General features: G+C 49.1%; 4 protein-coding genes across 4 annotated transcripts, besides 2 other annotated features; 3 read left to right on the top strand and 1 right to left on the bottom strand.

The window, feature by feature from the left end:
* Positions 1-1,028: 1,028 nt before the first annotated feature.
* Positions 1,029-1,077: a repeat region.
* A 29-nt stretch (positions 1,078-1,106) lies between these two features.
* On the top strand, positions 1,107-2,750 carry FPSE_06047 (uncharacterized protein; the record flags this gene model as incomplete). The annotated part of the gene is made up of 2 exons (XM_009259165.1): positions 1,107-1,634; positions 1,686-2,750. The coding sequence occupies 2 exons, from the start codon at positions 1,107-1,109 to the stop codon at positions 2,748-2,750; spliced, it is 1,593 nt and encodes a 530-aa protein (XP_009257440.1).
* Positions 2,751-4,413: 1,663 nt separating this feature from the next.
* FPSE_06048 (uncharacterized protein) lies at positions 4,414-8,522 on the top strand (the record flags this gene model as incomplete). Its single annotated transcript, XM_009259166.1, has 2 exons — positions 4,414-6,183; positions 6,231-8,522. The coding sequence occupies 2 exons, from the start codon at positions 4,414-4,416 to the stop codon at positions 8,520-8,522; spliced, it is 4,062 nt and encodes a 1,353-aa protein (XP_009257441.1).
* Positions 8,474-8,505: a microsatellite.
* A 664-nt stretch (positions 8,523-9,186) lies between the features above and the next one.
* FPSE_06049 (uncharacterized protein) lies at positions 9,187-10,623 on the top strand (the record flags this gene model as incomplete). The annotated part of the gene is made up of 3 exons (XM_009259167.1): positions 9,187-9,868; positions 9,920-10,512; positions 10,564-10,623. The coding sequence occupies 3 exons, from the start codon at positions 9,187-9,189 to the stop codon at positions 10,621-10,623; spliced, it is 1,335 nt and encodes a 444-aa protein (XP_009257442.1).
* A 214-nt stretch (positions 10,624-10,837) lies between these two features.
* Positions 10,838-12,673, bottom strand: FPSE_06050 (uncharacterized protein; the record flags this gene model as incomplete). Its single annotated transcript, XM_009259168.1, has 1 exon — positions 10,838-12,673. The coding sequence occupies one exon, from the start codon at positions 12,671-12,673 to the stop codon at positions 10,838-10,840; it is 1,836 nt and encodes a 611-aa protein (XP_009257443.1).
* Between the last annotated feature and the right edge of the window lie 122 nt (positions 12,674-12,795).

The following is a 12,795-nucleotide window of genomic DNA, read 5'->3' on the forward strand; positions in this document are numbered from 1 at the left end:
CCTCAAAGAACTACTCGAGAGGATTATCACCGGCCGACTTTGTTGAACAAGTGAACTGCCTCACGCGGACATTCCTGTCTCGAACAGCTGTTGGTGGTGATCTCGTCGACCCCGAATAGCCTCAGTCAGATTCAAGCCATGGCAAACAGTGATAGGAGACTCTCCAACGTTCTGCTGCAACGTCGGTCTCACGTACGCCAATGAACTACTCTCTAAACCTTGCAGAACCAAAGCCGTTCATCGTATTACTCGATATTTACTCGATTCAATCACCCACTGCGGCGTTCGGCTTGGAGATTCAAGACTCTGATTGGTCCCGACTCGTGACAAACCGGCATCCGGCTGTGTCCGATGCGAAGGACCCTGGAAATTCCAGATTTTCTTTTTTTCATGCTATCGATGATAAGCCAAGTTGGGTTTAGCAGGTATAGTCTAAGCTTTTTCACCCGTGTAAGTGGGACCTGAGGCCATCCCATGTTAGAAAAGTCATATGCACAAAGGGTGAACAACACATCGAGGATTTGCCTAGAGTGGAATGTAAAAAGGGAGGGACCGGGAGGCAAATCATTGATTGGAAGGTGGTGTTTTGATCGAATAATGAATATAGAAACCACCCATGAAAATACCGTGCCGAAGAGGAACGATAAGAAGAAGCTATAGCCGAATTCCTAGGGGTGGCTTTTCCCTCTCTTTTTCTTCTCTCACTCATCTGTGCCTTGTAGTAACAACACTCGTTGAAAACAAACACAATTGTTCATTCTTTATTGATAAGATCAGCTTTCCACTTGATAAAGCTTCCCTTATCAGAACGACACCGCTTGACTTACTCCGTCTGACCTTCTCTTATCTTTGAGTCGCAACCCCACCAATTGGGCTAATCTGTGAGCCACACCTCCAGAGGAAGCAGAGAGATAAGGATAAGAAGAACATCCCCAGAAAGAACCGACATAGCTAGGGACACAGAGTGAACCAGCTTTCCCCGGATTTTGGACACATCCTTGCAGTAGCTTTGTTTGAAATATTTCCGACTTTTTTTCTCTTTTCATCTTTTCCTTCTTTCATTCTTCCCTCCCTCCTCCTGATTCATATCGCCCATATCACCCATCATGGCATCTCCCAGCACAGAACAACACCCCGAGGGTCTTATTTCAGTCCTCGTATCATCCCGAGTTGTTGTTACTCTCCCTGATGATTCCCTTGTTACCACTCCCGCTTCAGTTGTCGTTAGCCCAGTCACTGGCAAGATTGTGTCAATCATCCCCGAAGTCCTTCCCTCATCCAGTTTCCCAGCCGGCACAAACTATGTTGACCACGGTTCCAAGCTTCTCATTCCTGGTCTGGTCGATGCTCATGTTCACTTGAACGAGCCTGGTCGAACCGAGTGGGAGGGTTTCTGGACTGGTACCCGTGCTGCTGCCAGCGGTGGTGTCACCACTGTGGTTGACATGCCTCTCAACGCCATTCCTCCCACCACTACCCTTCACGGCTTCGAGGAGAAGCTTCGAGCGAGCCAGGGCCAATGCTGGGTCGATGTTGGTTTCTACGGCGGTGTCATCCCTGGCAACGCCAATGAGCTGCTCCCTCTCATCGAGGCTGGTGTTCGAGGATTCAAGGGATTCTTGATCGAGTCTGGTGTAAGTTGAATCGATATCTTGTAAGCCAAACCGTAAGCTGACAGTCATTAGGTTGACGAGTTCCCCGCCGTCTCTTCGCAGGATATCGCCTTGGCCATGGAAACCCTCAAGGACAGCAAGACGACTCTCATGTTCCACGCCGAGATGATCCCTCCCATCACCCAATCCGTCGGCGACACAGTCCAGACCTCAGAAGCACCCCTCGCTCCCACCGGTCAACTCGACGCCTACAAGACATTCCTCGAGTCTCGGCCTCCTGCTTTCGAAACATACGCCGTCGAGGAGATTCTCAGCCAGGCGCATATTGCTCCTCAACTCCACCTCCACATCGTTCACCTCTCTGCTACCCAGTGCATCCCTCTCCTCAAGGCCGCTCGCCAATCTGGAATTAACATCACTGCCGAGACCTGCTTCCACTACCTCGGTTTGACTGCCGAGGAGATTGAGAAGGGTGACACTCGACACAAGTGCTGTCCACCTATCCGAGAGGGCAAGAACCGGGATGGCCTTTGGGAGGAGCTCGTCGCTGAGGATTCATGCATCAGGACTGTTGTGTCGGATCACTCACCTTGCACACCACAACTCAAGCTCCTTCCTCAGCACCTCGAGACAGCGCGACCCGATTTGCCACACAACGACTCAGGTATCGTGATCCCTGCACCCGAGATCGAAAACCCCGTCGCCGAAGGAAAGGGCCATGGCGACTTCTTCGCAGCCTGGGGCGGTATTTCGTCTGTCGGGCTCGGTCTCCCCATTTTGCACTCCGCGGCCAAGAAGCGAGCCGACTTCTCCAAGACACCTAGCATTACCGATATCGTGCGTCTCTGCTGTCAAGCCACTGCCGTTCAAGTCGGTCTCGCGCACCGAAAGGGCGCCATCAAGGTCGGCATGGATGCTGATATTTGCGTTTTTGATGATACCGAGGAGTGGACGTTTACTCAGGGCGATATGCGATGGAAGAACCGCTGCTCGCCGTGGGAAGGCCACGAGTTTACGGGTCGTGTCAAAGAGACATGGCTGCGAGGTAACAAGGTGTTTGAGCTCGGTGCGCCCAACGCTGGATTCGTGGTCAGCAAGCCGGTTGGCGAGCCCATCACGGAGAAGCGAACAGTCTAAAATATGGCAATGACATGTGAAACGAAAATGATTGATGATTAGACAACATATGCAAAGAGGCGTTGGTTATTAGGATGGGGTTCTTGTTATTGTATAATCTATTATTTCTTCATTTATCAACTATAGCATGAGTAATGTCAAGGGATTTGATGATAAAGTGGCGTCACCGGATGTGTCTCTGTGTGTGCATGTGAGATATGTCTTGTCTTGGGAGATGGGGAAAAAAGAAAAGTGTCGGCTTTTTTGACAGGTGTTGGAGAAATTGGGGGAGTTTCATTGGTGTTGACGAGACTTGGTGTGAGGCATTTGGGAGGATTATCTCCGGTCTTGGCTGCCAACCTTGGTAGACATTCTCTACTGTCCTCCGTGTCGTGTAGATATATCGTGATATGTATGGAACCTTGAACATCACAGCTGATCACCAACATCACCTTGAATATCACCAACAGCATCAAGACCATCGGCCAAGGTTTGCCGTGTCAACAGGCCAATACGAAATAGCCAACCCTGTCGTGCAAAAATGGGGTTATATGCATATACGTCGCTTATACCAAAACGGGCAGCAAAGCGGTAGCGACCGTTGCATCGTTTCGCAAGCGACACCTTTTTGTCGAAGCCGAGACCAGGGATCGATAAGCGAGGGTTACTCCAAGTGGTGGGATTAGGAGGAAGCATGATTCAGTTAAAGGGGAACAGTCTTTGTAGATGAGTCGCATTAAATAATTAGATAGTAGTAGGTAGATTGAATGAATATCGAATCGAATTAGGTATGTTAGTGATGAATTCAGTGAGAGATGACTTGGTAATCCGAGGTACATATCTTTGCTGGTACCTGCCATTGTTGAAGCAACATTCGCATCTACATCTACATACCCTCTCCAACGACAAAGACAAACCCATGCCTCGGAATCAAAGTCTCCCGAGATCATCGACTAATCAAAGGCCAACTCTTATTACTTCTGGATCAATTCTTTTTCCAATCTAACCAGTCCAGGATGAGAACAAACTCGTGTACCCCGGTCCATTGTTGGCTCTCTTTGTACCCCCCGCAAACCGAGCTCGCTTCGAAGAGTGCGAGGGGCTAAGCTGCATCCCCACTAGAAGACCCCCAAATCGAGACCACTCTCTTCCACTCAACCCACTTCACTTCTACTTTGCCTATACGTGGCGGCCGAACCGATCTGAATTTGGCATCCACTTCGGGTAATAGCCATGATCTCGTTTACATTGCGACGGGCCTGTTGTTGGCTCGAGTTGAGGCCGAGGACCATGGTCTTGGTCCTGGTCTTGACGTCCAGACCCTTAAGATCCTCCTATCCCTCTCTTTGTCAAATCTTCCCATCGCGACTTTACCAAAGGTCTATTTTACTTAAATCCTCGGCGTCATAGATGACCACCAACTGTCAGAACGGATTATAATCTCACTCACATCACATCACACCACAGCCTAGACAACTTCAGCACAATCAGCAGCCATACATAATGTCCAGGGCGTGGACCAACAGATAACATCGCCTTACAACAGCGCTCAACTCACATTCATAAACAGAGAATAAGGTTACTTTTGTGCCCTACTTTTTATGACTCTTGATGCAGGGCAGCCGAAGGCAATATTGTCGATAAAGTTGTACCAACCACCAAATACACAATCCAACTTGCAGCCATGTCGCAACATGGAAGTCCCTCGGATAACATCGACATCGAAAAGGTGGACAGACCAAGCTCCTTGGAGATCTCGCTAGATCCTCGTGTCCAACAAAGCGACATGTCACGACTATCTGTATCCGGTGGTGGAAACCTGTCACTCGCTGATGTCCAGGCTGTTCATGTTCATATTCATGACTTGGCCGTCTCAGTCGATACCGCCCCATCATGGCTTGCACCTTCGACATATGGCGACCTGGTCTCGTCAAAATTCAACACTACGTCGAAAATGAAGCCGCTTCTTCACTCTGTAAGCGCCAATCTTCCACTGGGAACGTTGACTGCTATCATTGGAGGGAGCGGATCTGGTAAGACCACACTGCTAAACACCGTGGCCGAGAGGGTACTCAGTTCCAGATTGAGCCAGCAGGGCATCGCTACTTTCAATGGCAGAGTTGGAGTACATAGTGTTCGCCATGCCTACGTTATGCAGCAAGACATCCTACTTCCAACCCTGACCGTTAGAGAAACCCTTCGATACTCGGCCGACTTGCGATTACCACCATCAACCACTTCCCAAGAACGGCAACGGGTTGTAGAAGAGGTCATTCTCGAGCTCGGTCTCAAGGAGTGTGCCGATACGAGAATTGGAAACTCTCAACACCATGGATGCTCGGGTGGAGAGAAGAGACGTACTAGTATTGGCGTTCAACTGCTAGCCAACCCTTCGGTTCTCTTCCTCGACGAACCTACCACCGGTCTTGATGCGACGAGTGCCTACCAGCTTGTTCGAACACTCAAGACACTTGCGCAAAAGGGGCGCACCATCATCACGACAATCCATCAACCTCGATCTGAAATCTGGGATCTCTTTGACAACTTGATTGTTCTGACAAAAGGTAGCCCTGTCTACTCCGGTACAATTAAGGAATCCGTTCCATGGTTCGGAGAACTTGGATATCAACTCCCCCCTTTCGTCAATCCCGCCGAGTTCATCATAGATATCGCAGCTGTCGACAATCGTACACCCGAGTTGGAACAGGAAACGACAGCCAAGGTTGAGCGTTTGAAGAGCGCTTGGAATCAGGAGACTTTGAAGCGATATCCTCCCCCTGACAAGACTGTTGATGTCAGCGATGGAAAGAAGAAGAAGGATAAGAAGACGGAAGAGCATGCGGGTTTCTTACGGCAGGTTACTGTCCTCACTGATCGTACACTCAAAGTCACATATCGCGATCCTCTCGGTATGGCAGCTTCCATCACAGAAGCTGTTTTCATGGGTCTTGTAACGGGCTATATGTTCTACAATCTCGGTCGCGACCAAGCTGGTATCCGATCCCGACAGGGTGGTCTCTACACAGCTGCTGGTCTTCAAGGCTACCTCATCCTCATCTTTGAAGTCTACCGCATGACATTCGACATTCCAACGTTTGACCGCGAGAACTCGGAGGGATGCGTCGATGCCCTCCCCTTTGTTCTATCACGCCGAATTGCCCGTATGATCACCGAAGATGTCGCAGCACCTTTCCTCTTCTCTGTCCTCTTTTTCTTCATGGCTGGTTTCGAGCGAGATGTGGCACGGTTTTTCACATTCTTCGCCATCACACTTCTCAACCAGTATATCGCTGTTACTTGTGCCATGGTTTGCGTGGCAACGGTCAGACATTTTGCGGGTGCAAGTGTGATTGCGAACCTGGTCTTTACACTGCAAAGTATGGCCTGTGGCATGTTTATCAATGTAAACAGTCTTCCTGTTTACGTTCGTTGGTTGAAGTGGCTTACTTACACGGTATGTTCTTCACTCGGAATGTGCTTGATGAATACTAACGTCGACAGTTCTACGTCTTTAGCGCATACTGCGGTAACGAATTCGAAGGAAGCTTTTACGACTGTCCCGCCTCGAACGATAAATCTGATCCCAGATGTAAGCAGTACACGGGATCATATATCATGGAATCTCTCGGCTTTCCAAAAGATTGGGTTGCGAAGCCCATTCTCGTATGCCTGGCCTTTGTCGTATTCTTTTTTGTGCTATCGGTTATTGGACTACGTATCATCAAGGTCGAGATGACCATTGCTCGAGCACGTGTTTCGGATACTGATCTCTCGGCTGGTAAGGAGAAGATGGCCGCGCGCTCTGTTGCTGATGTGCGCACTATCGACTTGGAACTGAACGAGTTCTCGTTGGCTTTGGATAAGAGAACGCAGTTGGGAAAGACGTTGCCTACAAAGACTATATTGAATCCCGTCAATGCGACGTTCAGTGCTGGAGTATTGAACGTCATCATGGGACCTTCGGGGAGTGGAAAAACATCGCTGCTCAATGCCATGGCCCTCCGACTACGCGATTCTGTCGGGACAAAGTATCGGCCAGCCGGAAAACTCACCTTTAACGGGGCTCTTCCCTCGGATTCCGTCATTCGATCGGTCTGCTCGTATGTCTGCCAAGATGACGACGCACTGTTGCCGTCCCTTACTGTTCGTGAGACACTTCGCTTTGCCGCTGGACTTCGTCTCCCATCATTCATGAGCAAAGATGAGAAGAACCGTCGAGCAGAAGAAGTTCTTCTCAAGATGGGTCTAAAGGACTGTGCTGATAACCTCGTCGGTGGTGAACTCGTCAAGGGTATTTCTGGAGGAGAAAAGCGTCGTGTATCTATCGCAGTCCAGGTCTTGACCGACCCTCGCATTCTTCTACTCGACGAACCAACATCCGGACTCGATGCATTCACCGCAAACTCCATCATGGAAGTCCTTCAAGGTCTTGCCAACGAAGGCCGAACACTCATTCTCACAATCCACCAAGCTCGGTCCGATCTGTTTAGGGAATTTGGAAACGTCTTGCTCTTGGCACGTGGTGGCTCACAGGTTTACTCTGGTCCTGGACGAGACATGCTTGGATATTTGGCGCGTCATGGGTATGAGTGTCCTCACCACACCAACCCCGCAGATTTTGCCTTGGATATCATCACCATTGATCTACAGCATGAAGGAAAAGAATTGGAGTCTCGGAAACGGGTTCAGAATATGATTGATAATTGGAAAGCGGCGAGTGCATCGACGAAGGGCGAGAAACTCTCTAATATCCAGGAGAAGGATGAAGCTCAGAATACGGATTCTGCAGACCAGATAAACACTACTCAAGATGGGATAACTCTTCCACCCGCGCCACCGCAAAAGCGCCGATCTTTTAACAAAGCCAATCTTTCGACACCTGCCGAACTAGGCGCCCTCATCCGTAAACGGGCCTCTATCACTACCGCACTTCCTCTCCTCCTTCATCGCGCTCTTATCAACACCTACCGCCAACCTGAGCTCATTGTAGCTCGCTTGATGCAAGTCATCGGTCTTGCTCTTATCCTGGCTCTCTTCTTTGCCCCCTTTGACAACGACTATTACTCGGTACAAAGTCGCATGGGTTTCGTCCAGGAACTCGGCGCGTTTTACTTTGTCGGCATGTTACAGAACACAGCCATCTATCCTGGCGAGCGCGATGTGTTCTACAGAGAGGACGACGACGGCGTCTACAGTGTCAATGCTTTTCTTGCTTCCTACACCATCCTCGAGGTCCCCTTTGAGTTGATAAGTTGCCTGATCTTTGGAGTGCTGGCCGTCATCGCAGTTGATCTCCCCCGCACAGCAACGCTCTACTTCACCTCCGTCTTTGCCTGCTTCGGCATCGTATCATGCGGTGAGAGTCTCGGTATCATGTTCAACACGCTCTTCGGCCATACTGGTTTCGCCGTCAATATCATGGGCGTGTTCCTCGCTCTTGCCAATACCATGGCTGGAGTACTCTCCATCGGCATGCCCGATCTGTTCAAGGCCTTCAACTACCTCTCGCCCATCCGGTACGGCACGCGCGCCGTCGCACCCTATTCGCTGCGCGGTATTGAGTTTACATGCAATAACGACCAGAGGCTTGAGAACGGGAAGTGTCCCATTGAGACGGGTCAGGATGTCCTGAAGCTGTATAACTTTGACGTCGATCCTGTTGTCAACATTGCGTGTTTGGCGGCTTGTGTGGTGGTGTATAGGCTTTTGGCTTGGGGGTTGTTGAAGATTGCGAGAACGCATTGGAAGGGGAAGGGGAAGAAGAAGGACAAGGAGAGTGTAAACAAGGCATAGATGAACGTTGGGTTCATTGAGAGTCTTAAAGATGACAATAATATTGCATCACTATATGGGCGGTTAAAATAAATAAATCAGCTCCACAATCGGGGCTTTCTCATTCGTAATGTTGTTTTTACTTTTCTTGTTCTGACTTGTCCTTCCTCTCATTTGCGATAGTGATATAACCGCGCCGCTCAGCCTTATGCTTGACTATTAAGGCATTACTAACGAGTGAAGATCAAGAATTATTTAGAGTCGTCTAATTCCTTTTTACTATAGGTAATCAGGGATGGGTAAAGTTTTGGTGTCCCTATCGACGGCAATGTCTGGAATGAGATACTGCACCCTTGAAGTACAAGATGCCCCTTTTCCACTGGGGTTTAAGACAAAAAGCATTTACATGGCGCTCATTCTAGTCCCAATTGGTGATTCCCTTACCGTCAAATTCCATGTACTGGCGCCGTTGCCCTTTGTTAGTCGATGTTCTGTGGTGAGACATTGTGTCAGATATGGCAGCCATGTCAAGGGAACACGTTCAACAATCCAATCCCTGGATGCTTCTCTCTCCCTTGCTTTACTGTCTCCTATCATAATTGCACAATGTCTACACATATTTTTCTGAATATTTTCTCCGCTGCTTTCGTCTTCATTTTAGACTGGCCTCAGATAAATCTTCACAATGGGTGAGGCATCGTCGTTCGTCGCGGTGCGCTTGATGAGGGTTATCCCCATCCTCGCAATCCTCGGCGCTACCTATTATATATTCCTTACCTGCTTCGCCTCTTTCCAGGCCACAGACGTCCCCGTTCCCGAAGAATGGAGGAATCACGATGCAGTCATCGACGAGGTTGACGAAATCACAGAAACCCTCACTCACGATTCTGATGTTAGGCCAACTCCTCATAAACTCACCATCGCTGAGATCGAGGATCTCGAAAACAAGGGAGAGTTTATGGGCTTTGAGGACGAAGACGAAATTGATGTCTTTATCAACTTGGACGATGACGGCGACTGGGAGGAAGATGATCTCAAAAAGGAACTCGGCGATGAGCTTGAAGGCGATTTTGAGGACGAGGAGGATGAAGATTTTGGTGATGACGACGATGATGTCGATTGGTCGCGCTTTGCCTACATTCAGTATGTCACCAACGAGGACTACCTCTGCAACTCGGTCATGATCTTTGAGCAATTGCATCGCCTTGGTAGCAAGGCTGATCGCCTACTCATGTATCCCAAGGAGATGCTTGAGCCAGATGCTGCGTACTCAAACAAACGCGGTGGACAACTTCTCATCAGAGCCCGCGATGAGTATAACGTTACGCTTCAACCAATTGAGATCCAACATCGCGATGGACAAGATGGTATACCTCCTACCGTCCCAATTTATCCTTCAACATCTAACACATTCCTAGAAACATGGGCCGACTCCTTCACCAAACTCCTCGCTTTCAACCAGACCCAATATGACCGAGTTCTCTCCCTTGACTCAGACAGTATGGTCCTCCAACACATGGACGAACTCTTCCAACTACCCCCCTGCCCCGTCGCCATGCCCCGCGCCTACTGGCTCTACAACGAGAACCCTCCCAAGCGGATTCTTTCATCGCAGGTCATGCTTATCCAGCCCGACGACGTAGAATTCGAGCGCATCGTGCAAAAGATGAACAGCATCGGCCCCAACGACTACGACATGGAGATAGTAAACAGTCTGTACCTCGATAGTGCTCTCATCCTACCCCATCGCAAGTACGACATGCTCACGGCCGAGTTCAGAAACAAGGACCATACCGCGTACCTAGGCAGCGAGCGCGAAAAGTGGGATTCCACTGTTGCGTTGAGCGAGGCCAAGTTTGTGCACTTTTCGGATTGGCCTGTCCCGAAGCCGTGGATCAACGATGTTGAGACTAGATTGGCGAACCAGCCTGACTGTCCTGACGATGAGACGAGTTGTCCTGATAGAGATATCTGGAATGGATTCTACACTGACTTTACAGATAACAAAAAGGTAGTTGCTGAAGATGTAATGAATGATGTGACTTCGCTAACTGTGTTACAGAGAGTTTGTGAATCAGTGGGCAAAACTGGACAGAAATGGATACACTGGAGGAGACTGTAGAAGTTCGATGCTTGGGAGGTTTAGTTGTAGAGGTTTTTGCAAGTTTCTAATATTTTTCCCAAATGAATGCACGATTGAAGAGAAAATGTCATAATAATAGGAGTACCGCAAGATATAATTAGAGATGTAACACTCAAAAGTTTCCATATCAGATTATTACACCTGACAGCAGTGATTTCTACACTGCTTATGGTGGTTATATATAATTCATCATTCATATGCTCCTATCTCGCGACCTGGTACTGATGGTCTCAACGACAGACGCTTTATACCTCTCGACATCGTCATCATTACCTCCATTAGCTCCCCTCATACTCTCATACTTGACAGTGGGCGATACCTCCCCATCAACCGACAGCGTAAATCTCCCAGCCCCAGTCTCACCCACCCTCACACTAATCTTGCCCAACTTCTCTCTATTAGAGAATCCGACTTGAGCGAGATTTGCACCTCCTTCAGACGCAGCGATCATTACATGGCGAATATCCGAAGGATCAAACTCAGTAATATCCTTCCAGCCTCTTGTTCGAATAGCTTCGATTAGGAACAGTGCTATAATAGCCATGTTTAGCGAAAATGCAGCTATGGCAAATTTCTTTTCGCCGATGATGATGGCTGTAACTCGGATGGAGCCTTTGACTTCGTCTTTGAACTCTCCAACCATGAATTGCGCAGAGGCATATGCTACCAGCATGTCGTCCACCATAGCGGTGATGGCGTTTTCGACACCTTCGAGGGTGACGTTTGCGGATGTTCTCGAGGTGAGAGTGTTGTTCGTCTCAAGACGAAGACGATGATCGGTGATGGAGGCATTGAAAGCTGTACCAACGGTGGATACGTACAGATTTGTCTCGTCGTTGGCAATAAGCTCAAACTGACGAAGGACAGTGCCCTTTATCCAGCGAGTCGGATCCATATCGCGAACTCTAGTATCGTTTGTTGGCACAACTGTGATGTTCTTGCCTCGACTGCTGACCGTGACGTTGAAGAGTGTAGGCTCAAAGTCCACCTCGCACTGCGTCGTATTCAAGAATTTGTAGAAGCCCCCCGCCGCGAAGCCAATGTATTTTCTCTCGGGGGCGACTATTGCATCCTTGTCCTTAAAGTGCGCGACTCCAATGGCGACAACAGCGTTTCCATCACCGAATCCGACATAAGTGGAATGTTCATAGCCGTCGTCGCTATCGGGAAGTTCTCCGTGTGCGGCCCAACGTATAACAGCGTCCTCCTGGTAGAGTTTGAAGTCGCTAGATGCGTTGTAGATGCAGTTGACTTTAGCGCGGTATCCAACTTCCTGGTATTGCCATCCGAGTACACTGTGTCCGGTTTGGAAGTGGACTTCGCCTAGACCTGGGGAGGAGCCAACGCCGTATGATCGGCCGACGTAGCTGTAGCCTGTTTGGTCCAACTTCTCATGGTTGCGTGTTGAGTTGTGGATGGGCGATGCCGAAGCAGCGGAGGCGAGAAGACTGCCCAACATTTGGATACCCACCGAGTATGTGAACTTCCCAAGAGCGGTATGCTTGGTAGGTCCTACTGAGCCAACTTCTGAAGGGTATTCTTTAATATGGGTGAGGTTATCCCAGCTTGGAATCTGGACGGTGCCTTCGATGTACTCAAAGGTCTCAACAGGTGTCATGGCAGCAGCCCAGATAGCGCTCAGCACCATAGAGACCGAGACCAAGAGGCCCAACAGAAGGATATGTACAAAAGGCAATTCCCAGTTGATGCGTGGTATCATGGCGTCCATCCACGCTCGCATCAGATCAAGACTCATGCTCCTAGTCTTGAGGCGTCTTCGGACACCAAGGTTAATAACCCTGCAGATAACAACGATCTGCAGAGCAGACATCATGTTGGCCATGATCTGAACAGCGAATTGGACCGAAGGGCGGTTGTCATTGACAAACTTGAGGAATGCGCCGGAGAAGAGCGTACCGTTGAGGGAAAGACATAGTAGCGTTGTAGCAATGGGTGTAGTAAAAACGAGAGAAATAAAAGTGTTATAATCAGAAGAGAAGAAGCCGATGAAGCCATTACTTTTAGCCATGTTTAAAACGAAGACGAAATAAAAGGAGAGTTACTATAATCGCACAGGCGAGAGAATACGATAATACGAAGCATACAGACGGAAAGGAAGCGAAAGATCACCATTAAGAAGGATTCTCATCC

Source organism: Fusarium pseudograminearum, chromosome 3 (genome assembly GCF_000303195.2).
Source record: "Fusarium pseudograminearum CS3096 chromosome 3, whole genome shotgun sequence".
NCBI classification, from domain to species: Eukaryota; Fungi; Ascomycota; class Sordariomycetes; order Hypocreales; family Nectriaceae; genus Fusarium; species Fusarium pseudograminearum.